At 35.4% G+C, this 11,304-nt stretch overlaps 1 protein-coding gene across 1 annotated transcript; it reads right to left on the bottom strand.

The window, feature by feature from the left end:
- Nucleotides 1–1,408: 1,408 nt before the first annotated feature.
- Nucleotides 1,409–3,693, bottom strand: LOC126751614 (uncharacterized). Its single transcript, XM_050462019.1, has one exon. The coding sequence runs from the start codon at nt 2,456–2,458 to the stop codon at nt 2,198–2,200; it is 261 nt and encodes an 86-aa protein (XP_050317976.1). The 5' UTR covers nt 2,459–3,693; the 3' UTR covers nt 1,409–2,197.
- Nucleotides 3,694–11,304: the final 7,611 nt, after the last annotated feature.

Below are 11,304 nucleotides of genomic sequence, written 5' to 3'. Positions count from 1 at the left end.
TTATTGATAAAATTTTTTTTTAATATATTTTTTCGAAATTCTCATGTAATATTTATTATTCAAAATGTGTTATTATGATTTAAATTTTTTTCTATATGTTTGTTTTTGTTTTTGGAAATTCTTCAAACTCTCATTTTTATAATTTTGAATTCGTAGTTAGCTGTTAGCGTAAGAAGAGAGTTCATGGTGGATCTTCCATCTTCTTCTTATTTTAAGTTTCTATACAATAAAGATCTTAAACACAATACTCTGGTCTGTTAAAAACAACATTTTGCTCTAAAATTCTAGGTTCAATATACGAACCATCTACACTTTCGCTCTAATAACTCAAGATAGACATAAGTTATTGACTGAAAATTATAAAAATATTTATAACGTATATTACGTATCGTCAACTAAAATACAAAATAACGTAACATCACTTTTCATAAGTTTACAAGCGAAGGAAAAACGATATAATAGAAACCACTCAAATTTGAATAAAATTTTAATTTGGTTATAAAATGATTATATATTGGTTATCAGACACTAATGTTGAAACAAAATTATATGTATGTAAATATGTATAGGTTATATCTGATGGCGGAAGCTAAAAATTTTATGCTAAAATATATTTAACATGATGTAGTGAATCGTAAGTAATAAAAAAACAGAATTTCAATTTTTTTATTATACTTTTTTTTGCATTCTAGGTGACGATATGTACATATATGTATGTGTATATATATTTGTAGTAAAAACATATGTTTTTTCTATTTATCATAGAGCACATAAAATAATGAAAAAGAAAACAAATTTATGATTGTATAAGGATAAAGCAACATTTTTATTGTTTTCTATATATAAACAAAAATAAATAGTTATTAAATAAAAAATATAGTAAATAGCACATGAAATAGGTACCTTTTGAATTAAAATTCAACATGTTTAAAGGAAAGTAATAGAAAATTAATTTAAATATATTGAAATACCAAGACTCAAGCGCAAAATCAGAGAACATTTTCACTTTTACTTTCAAAGTAAAATATATAAAAAAATTAATAAAACAAAAATAAATAAAAAAAAATTAAAAAAATTACGTTCAAAGTAAAAAATATAAAAAAATCATAAAATAAATATTTAAAAAAAAAATTAATAAATTTAATTAATAAGAAAGCACTAAAAATTCAAAAATTATATAAAACACTTTTTTAACTGTTATAAAAATTTAAATAAAACTAAAAAAAGAACTGAAATTGAAAAAATTAATTTAAATAATTTTATTTTTATAAAAAAAAATTAACTAAAAATTGTTTTCAATAATTTTGTTTTTATAAAAAAAAAAAATTAAATAAAAAATAAATATTTTTTATTAAATAAAAAATTTTAATTTAATATAATTAAAAATAAACAAATATTAGATGCGCAACTTAGTACTCGCTATACATAATTTATATATAAATAAAAATTTGGATTGAAAGGCAGTTACTTTCACTAATAATTCAAATGTAAAAAGATTGCTTTTTGAAAGTTTAAAATTATAGCTTAAAAATTAAATTAGATTAACGCATAATATACAATATTTTGGTGTAAATATTTAAGTTTTATCTGTAGCAGATATACATATGTATACATATATATGTAGTAAATTGTTGCACAACAAAAACTAATGTTCTAAAAATTTTCACAGGGTGCACTTAGTATAAATAAATTGTTACTATGAAATTAAATTGTTAAGCAAATATGTACATTTATTCCTAGTGTGGCATGAGCAAAGTCCTCCAAGGCGCTAACACACTTAAACTACCCACTTACATGCAAATAAATAGTTTACTAGTATTTGTTTTGAAAAGTTATAGCGACGTAATATTTGCAGCTAGGACTTTCCAGAAGCTTCGCGCCGTCGCTGCTGCAGACCACGTAATGCCTGACGATACACACATATGCGCAAATACCTGCTGACTACGCACAACCGCTTTACATTACAACAGCCGGAAAGCCCTGCACGCCCCACCAATGTTTTTTAACACTGTATGTAGTACACAACGCCTCGCTGCTGTCGCCTGCCACTGTATTTTAAGTCTACATCGTCTATCTGCAACGAACCCGCCGCCATAACTACTTAAAACACTGTACTGCCATTAGCCACGTTTCGTATCCTTGCGCATGCTCACCCAATACCCAGCCAACAACCCCTTCAGTCTCTGCGCGCTAACGCTCAATTGCGCCGATCGCTGGCGCGCGTTGTCGCATGGCGTGACTTCTCCTTCTCGCGCAGATCCTTGATGGCGCCCACTGTGCCGAACATCACTTTCGCTGTTAGTTGTGTGGTCTTGCCCGACATGGCTGACTTGCTGCCGCCACCCGAGAGGCTGCTGCTCGTCTCGCGATCCAAACTGGAGCTGCCGTTGGCGTAGGCGCTTGTGTAGGACACGTAGTTGTTGTTGAGATCGCGTCCGCAACTGCATTGATGTGACATGTTGACGATTTTTTTTCTGACAAATATATATTTGTTGTTTAGAAGTTGTGTGTGGCGTTGAGCGCACTCCTGGACGTATACGCAACGGAAAATTGATGCGAATGTGAACGACAATTGGCAGGATCAGCAGAGCGCTCGGTAATTCCTGGCGCGTTCGATCGTGTGATATTCTTCGTATGTGTTCTTCTGCGTCCTTACACACTGTTTTAGTACGCACTCACTGCTATACTTTTCTTTAGCACATTTCACAAAACAAATAAACACTGATATATCTTGCGCTCGCCCCTTACTCACTGCAATGTCGTGAATATTTTAAAAAGTTATTTATAAATATGCTTTTTTGTTTTCGTATTTTATCTACTACAGCATATGTGTACTGTTTTCAACAAGTTGTTTCTTTCCTCTAATCGTCGCTCATATCAGTCATCATCCGTTGCCGTTGGCGGAGCAAACCGTTGCAGTGAAATTTTTACGCGTTACTGAACTGCACCAGCGTGTTGCGTTTATTTAGAGAAATTCTCTGATCGCGCGCGGTTGCCGCGCCGCTAACTTCGTGCGATCAGTTGCGCTGCGTTCAAAATCGCGTTGCGTCGCGTCGCATCAAGTCGCACCGACTCGGCGAAACGTCGAAAAAAGTGTAGGGAAAAAAGCGAAAAGGTGCTCAACGCAATGCGCGAAAAACAAACAACAAACGGTAAAGAGCGATACGCGCACAACAAATGGTGAAGCGAAAAATCGAAACGACAGCGTTAGCGCGCCGCCAAGCAATGCTTCTCGTCTGTATGCTCGATGCCGCCCAAAACAGCGAAGAAAATGAAAAACTTTCGTTTCTTTACGCGTTCACTACGGCTGGCTGCCTTAACGCTTCGTCACCAAACGTACGAAGAGGTGCTTTTACATGTATTAATACCAATATGTTCGTATGTGTGTGTGTGTGTGTATGGTGCGCCTAGGCGGAGAGCGCTCCTAAAGTACACACATATAAATGTTAGTAGTTTGTGTGCGCGGTGGGCGGCTGTCGAACGCTCGCACGTTTGTTTTTGTACTGCTCACTGCTCAGACGATCGTCGCGCCACTCGTTTGTTCAAGCAGTCGCAGCGCGTGTTTGACGTCACTTCTTAATGATTTGTTTGTGGTACGAAATGCGCCGTTACGCTAACACTTTCACAGGCGCACTGGATAGAACTAATTTCCGAACAAGATCTTTAATTTCATGCAAATGCTCTGTCAGATTCGGCTAACATATGACTGGCTGAGCGTTTGAGTGGCGCACTTTTTACTACTTGTTGGATGCGCTGCCGCAGCACTCTCCGCGCTAGTGGGCTCTCGCGAGCAATGAGTAAGTACTCACTCAGCCACATAGTGTCAGCCGAATATATGACTGTTTGCATACCGAAACTCACAGTGTTTGAAAATACTATTCGTACTCGGTTGGATAGTCAGATGAAAGTTAAGAGAAAAATTAAAATTTTAGTACAAGAGTTGATTTATTTGTCAACATAATGTCCTCTTGACTCAGTGAGGTAGTAGAAATATATGTCGGCGAAGACCCTCTCATTCGAGGAGAGTGAGACTCTTGCATGTTAGAAAACCAAAAGAATTATGTGTATAGAGCATCAGCTCTTATATCTTTGCTTCGTATAATTGGCAGTTTTTTCTTAAATCAACCCAATAAATCGACAAAAGAGAATCCAGTTACCGTTTTACCTTAGCAACCACAGAAAATGGAGGGCTCTACCTTACCAACGATAGGACAATTTCCGCTTTCTTCGGGCAGGTGCGCCATTCTACTGTTTCTACTTTCTAGATCTAATCTAAACGTACTTTTTAATACCTTTTTTGTTCTGTATTGTTTGGCATTTCGTCATGTAGAGACTTACATCTGAACAAGATTTATAAATCTTTCAACCTTATTATGAAAATTCACGTTCACATAATCGGTCTACGATGGTACTTTGGCCCAACTTTCATCAAAAATTATACCGGTGAGAACGTAACCGTCAATGGCGACCGTTATCGCGCCATGATAACCGACTATTTAATGACTGAAATTGAAGCTCGTGATCTCGGCGACATTTTATTTCAACAAGACGGTACTTCCCACACATCGCATCAATTAAAGGATTTATTGTGAGAACTCTTTCGTGAGTAGATTATTCCACGTTTTGGGCCGGTAGATTGGTCACCAAGATCGTGTGTTATCACACCTTTAGACTTTTGTCTGTGAGGATATGTAAAATTTAAAGTCTATGCGAACAGTTTCGCTTCGATTCGGATCTCGGAGTAAAATATCACGCATGTCATTCGCCAGTTACCAGTCGAATTGCTCGGACGAGTCAACGAAAATTGGACTCAGCGGATGAAACATCTGAGACGTAGCCGTAGCCAACATTTGAAAGGAATAATCTTCAAAAAATAAATGCCAAAGAATGTTCTTTCTGATAATAATAAACATTCTCCATTAAAATTAAAGTTTCTGCGTCTTTTATTTAAAAAAGTAGGGAACCTCGAAATGGATCATCCTTTACTAATGAATCTTTATGTCGCCGTCAGCTACGAAATGATGTCTGCTGCACTCCTCGGTATCAAAAAACGTCAAAACTGTGAAGTGGTCTAATGGTTGCACATGTTGGACGAAGTGAGGAAACGAGGCATTCAACGTGCCGATTGCTTTTCTTACCTCAATATGTTATGGATATGAATCGCGCGTCTTTCAGATTATAGACCTATTGTCTCAGTTATATTGCGCATCGTCAATCGTCGGTCTGCCAATACGAGATCGTGCAGTTTTCCATGTTATCCACTTTACAACTAGTTAAAACAAATTTCGTCGGTTTCCATCGAAGGAGCCAACGTATACAGCATCCAAAAGCGCTTTAGAGCTATTGCTTTTGAATTTGTGTATACTCAGAAGACATGCTTGACTCTTCTACTTCTTCTTTTTGACGTAGACACCACTTACGCGGTTATAGCCGAGCTTCTCTCATCCGAGGCTGTTTTCTTATTTTCATTGGGGTAGTTTTTTACTTGGCGGGTCTCAAACTCAACGCAGAACTCTGGGGAGGGATGTTACGTCTTCTTACTTTAGCTCGCTTTCAAATGGATGTTTTTTAGCTACCCAGAGGATACTTTATCTAAGACCGGAAGTCGTGAGTTGCTTGAGCCATATATAAAAGAATCGTCTCTGTGCACGCCCAAGCGAATGGCGCTCAAAGAACTTTCCTCACTTGCGTGGACTTCTAAACATGGATTCATTCTCCCATGCTCTGCAGGTGGTTAAATCGATCACTTTGATTCTGTGATTCTACTGAAACTTTTACAAACGTAAGGCGCTCTTTTGAAACCGCCTCGTCCCCATACGAAAATGATGTAAAAAGAGATTATTGCTGCCTTATATTTGACAGCAAAAATATGAATTAGAGGAATAAAAATTTACCGTAGTACTATGTTTATGGTATTCGCATACTTTTCGACCTCTCTGTGCAGCATTACTAGCGCACATAAAGCATTGCTCGCCAGCGCACGTCGAAAGCTCACTCAGTCACAAGCTTACAAATGAAAGAGCGCACGCGACTGCCGCAGGTTGACCCAGAGTTGATCGTGCTTTTCTGACGAGAGTTAGAAAAATAAATTTTCCATTGCACCTTCACTTTTCTCGGACATAACAAACGGGCGCAAACAGATGAGAACAACACACACATATGCGCGTGTGCGAGCGAGAACACGCTCACACACAGCTTTTGCCGCTCTGCAAAAGCAAATACAAAACATAAAAAATGCACGTTTAATTTCATGCTGCCGACGCAGAAATATGCATTCGCTTGCATTATGAAACTCTCACTACAGTGAGCAAATAATAATTGTACAAATGCACTGGTGTGAGTGATCAATAAAAATATATTGCCGCTATATGTATATATTTAAATATTTGTATACAATGTAATATGCATATACATATACATGTAAATATATATGGATCACTGCGCCGATATGCAGATAACAATGACACATTGTCAGCCAGCGGCTTAATTATTAAGACAATCTTCTCGACGCCCGTTCAAGCAAACAGGTTGCTCGCTCCACAAGCAATGCTAATACCGTAAGGCTGCATGTAAAATAGGAAAATATGCAAAAATTGTTTTGTCGTAATTAAATTGTGTAATCGCCAGACGAAATTACGGCTTTCTTATAAAACAAAAAATCAATTAAAGACAGTGGCTTTTAGTTCCTAGACTAATATTAAAGTGCTGGCATGCCACCAAATAGCTGGTATGTGTGTATTGTATAGTATATAAGTATGTATATAAACAAGTATGAGAAGCATCGAGGGTTTCGTTATGCATTAATTGTCCAAGCTTTGCTACTTAGCTTCATACATATGCATTTGACCACACATGCATTTAAATGAAAATTATATATAAAAAGTTAGATAGCGATTATTATCAAGCGCACATACAAATATACAAACATGTATACATATATACACATATATACATATATTTATATTCATATATGGAATGTGCACAGTTGTGCCGCATCGCGCCGGCGTAACTGCCTCCGTCGACACCTTAAACAGGTGTAGCGGCTGGCCAAGTCGTTGGCATTCAACAAGTTTCATTCACCTTTGCTAATCGATATATTGGTAATATACTATACATATATGAAATTCAAATGGAAATATGCAAAATTAATTAAACAAAATAAAAAAGTGGAAAATATCAAATACTCGCACGTTAAAAGCACTATAAATATGTATGTATGTAGACAAAAGCGCTGCAACGCAGGTTATGGATAACTTATGCTAGCTTATAGCTGTAATTATATGCAAACATATTTACTTTCATTTACCTACTTAAATGCAGGTCTATCTCTAAGCGCGTGAGGAGTTTGACAATTTACATATTTGTATGCATATTTTTAATTCCAGAAAAGCTTTTTAAGCTGCATGAAAGCTTTTTAAGCTCAATGAAAGCTTTTTAAGCTCCGTGAAAGCTCCTTTCGCAGTTGCTGGAGAGTGAAAAGTTAAAGTAAGAAACATTTTGTCTTTACCCAAAAAAATGCGAGGATGCATGATAGCGCACGAAGAGTTTTAAAAAAGTGCCGCTACATTTATTATACACTAAAATGTTTGTAAGCACCAAGTAATCTTTAAAAAGTATTCAAAAGGCCACCCATAAACTTATAGAGCAGTTACAATGAATATTTGGTGTTTGACATTTCTAAAGTTTCATATGCACTCTGAAGATCGAAATAGAAAGCTGTATCCTGAAAGCTATGCGCCTAAAAATTGTGGTTTCACACAGTATCAAACTTTTAAGCACCGAAAAAGCTCAAAGGATCAACATTGATCAAGAATCAAGAATCAGAACAAAAAAATTATCTCTATAAATGTGATATCACAATTCGCATGATCAAGCATGTCCAAAGAGACCTCTAAAAATAACTGTTTTCAGCTTTAACGGGACGAGTAGAGTCGATGTTGAACTCTCTTGCCATCTCTCTAACACTTGTCTGAAGATTTTCAAGCACCATATCTTTCACATTTTTAATATTTTGATCAGTTGAAAATGTCGAAGGTCCTCCAGAATAAGGCATGTCTTCAACTATCTCTTGATTGTCTTTGAAGGCTTTGTACTACACGTAGGCTTCTGTTTTTGATAAAACTGATTCACGAAAAGCCTTTTCCAACATTTAATTACAATTTCCGGGAGCTTTTTGTAACAATATATAAAACAAATGCAAAGCACAGAAATAATTCCTCACTATTAAGAGATCCCAAACGTTTCTTGAGACTACACTTTTCTTATCCACAATGAAATAATAATCGCACAATTAATGCGATTATAAATAAGAATGCCTACTAGTTTAGATACCATAGAGCAAGTTTATGTGCGAGTTGTCATACCTTACATAAAAATATATTTTTTGAATAAAGTGCACGATAATTGTCTTCTGTTTTTTATCTATTGCTGCTTTAGAACCATATAACGATTTTCGTGCATAGTTCGACCCTAGTTGTCTTGGAAATAACCTCACATAATCTTATGGAGCCGATTTAAAGGCTTTGGATCGAACTTTTATAACATTTTGTTGGGTACAAATAATGGAAATTCAGGTCTTATATTTACCTCGTGGTTATATTTATATTTTCAACAAGACAACCGAACTCTTAATTCGGATCTGTCTGTCAAAAATTTGGCCATCTAAGAGAAGCATTTGTCCGGAACTGGCTAGTTTTGGCCAACAGTAAAGAAATCGTATTCCAGAAAAACAACGTCAGGCCACACTCAGTCAACAGACTTTTTTCCAAGGAGTTTGATGAAATCGACACAGACGATCTATAGTTCCAAGAAGACGGTATGTCAAGTGGACCTCTATATTATTTTCTCTGGGGATATGTTAAATAAAGATTTAAGTCAATCACGCAGCAGCGGTCGAGGAGTTCGAGACAACATTTAGCGCAATGTCAGTTTGAGTTGCCAAAAACGGCTATTGGAAAAATTATCTCTACTTAAATCACCCGTTACCATATATACTATATGAACATCGCTGCTTCAACAATCCAACCAGGAAATTGGGCATGGATTATTGACCTACAATATCTCAATAAATTGTTCATATTGGACCACTATAGCAAGATACGGATCTTTTTATACAATTTTATACTAAAAGAAATGCCCCTGTGATGAATATTATAGTCTCGCTGTTGACGAAGTTAACGTTTCTTGTTTTCCCCATGATGTTCAAATCTTTTGTGCGCAATATTTTACAAAAACAATTTCATTTTATTAAAAAAATTTAAAAATATTAAAAACTGAACAATTTTATGCACGATCATATACTTTGCAGCATGCTTTCTGATAACTAGGAATTCTACACTAACACATTCAAATATGCTTACGTACACACATACATACATATATACATAAACACACTCACTTATAAATTCAGCAGTTTATAGCTGCAATTAAGATAAGAAAAACTACGAAATGCGTTAAAAGGGAAAAGAAAATACAACAAAAACAAATACATACTTATTAAAAATAGAAATATCAGCATAGTGCTTATTAAAAAATATCTGGAGCAAAATTAAAATTACAAAAATATTTATAACTTCACATATGCACATACACACACTAGCGATTATAATGCGGCTAAGCCAAATTCTACTTTCTTTTTTACAATCTTTTTTTACGCTTTTTAACTTTTACTATGCTCTTTGGGTGCTAATTCTGGTTCTAATTTATTCACACGCCCAAATTTTCTGAGGGTCTCAAATAGGTGCACACACGCACACAAATACATATGTACATACACAGTTAGGCATGCATGAACACAAAAAACAAGCGAGAACTTTGAGTTAATAAATTCAAGCATAGAAACTGTGTCAGTGGTTTTTATTTCGTTTTTTTTATTGTTCCACAAGTAGTATATTCTTGTTGCTGCGTCGATCTTCCCTTTCAACGAATGCGAAGGGAAAGCAAAAGCACAATCGTAATGCACATATGATAAAGAATATCTGTATGTATGTATGTATACAAGCACGTGAATGTGCTATACGCCGTAGTGCAGAGAAAGGTATTGAAGAGCTTCAGAGAAAGAGGCTGAAGGGAGGAGCGGTGAAATTTATGGTCAAATTCTCTGCTGCCGTCAATGGCAAGCCATAAAATAAAACGCTGCTTGCAAATGTGTTTTTGTTATACATGTAAGTATGTATATTTTTATATGCACCACAAATAGAAGAACCCTGTTGGGAATTTTTATGCAACTAAACTTGAACGACTAGATGGCGTTGTGAAACAATTACTTCTTCAATTGAAATACTCGCCTCTCGATTTATCATATTTTAAGGGGTAACATGCGATTACGGGTTTCAAAAAATCGATTTTTTTTATTATCTTATTAAATTCTAAAACACCTCTAGAATATTGTCCTAAATTTTCAAGTTGATCCGAGTAATAGTTTCGGAGATACAGCCTTGAGAGCTTGGTCGCTCGAGAGCGCCGTTTTTAAACGCGTTTTTCTCGAAACTGTGTTTTTGAAGTCGGTTGGCAAGATTTCTCGAGAACTACTCAACCGATCTTCACGAAATTTTACACAGGTCTTTGATATACAATTCTTAAAGATTTGGAGGAAAGACTTTTTTCTATTACAGCTATTTGAAAAAAAATGTCGCGAAATTTTCACTAAAAATTTATTTTTTTTTTGTAAAAATGTCTGCCGAAAAACCACTTTTAAGTTTTATTCCCCTCCTCCAAGTTCTAAGTTAAGGTTTTTACTAAAACACGTATTTTTGTCACTTTAGCTGATCCTGTTAGCTTGCCAACGCGGGCGCGTCTTTTTTCCGAGGGGTCTGGAAATGGCATCACAATAGCCGAGTTCAAAATATTTTTTTCCAAAAATTTCAGTTTACCTTTGTTAGTAGTGTTTGTAACAATAAAAAATTCGAATAAAATACTTCAGTTTTTATATGCTAAATAAGAAATTGTTGAAAAAATCTGCTTTTTACCCGAGGAAACCCATGTAACCTCTTAGAAGCGGTACGAGTAGAACCTGGAAAAAATGGTTTCAAGAAAAATTTGTTAAGGCTATCTGCTTAGGCTGGACTAGTTTTAATACCAGTTTAGCAAAATACCCATATCTGCAAAAATAATTTCAATTTTGAAGACTCCTCTTGTAGACCTGCTATTCTTGAGAAATTAAACTTTGAAAATATTAAAAACTATTTTTTTTTTTTTTTTTTCTTTCTAGACTAGAATATCCCCTTAAATTGAAACTCAAAATTCAAAAGTCTTCCCCTCACAAAAATATATTTGATGTCCTGCACAACTTTCTTAAAATAAAGG

The sequence above is a fragment of the Bactrocera neohumeralis genome, chromosome 2, assembly GCF_024586455.1.
Source record: "Bactrocera neohumeralis isolate Rockhampton chromosome 2, APGP_CSIRO_Bneo_wtdbg2-racon-allhic-juicebox.fasta_v2, whole genome shotgun sequence".
NCBI lineage: Eukaryota > Metazoa > Arthropoda > Insecta > Diptera > Tephritidae > Bactrocera > Bactrocera neohumeralis.
The sequence above is the reverse complement of the archived record's forward strand: the minus strand, read 5'-3'. Positions and strand labels throughout refer to the sequence as shown.

What these genes read in the sequence shown, in the direction of transcription:
- LOC126751614 (XM_050462019.1), bottom strand. Translation starts at nt 2,458, where the DNA reads ATGTCACATCAATGCAGTTGCGGACGCGATCTCAACAACAACTACGTG.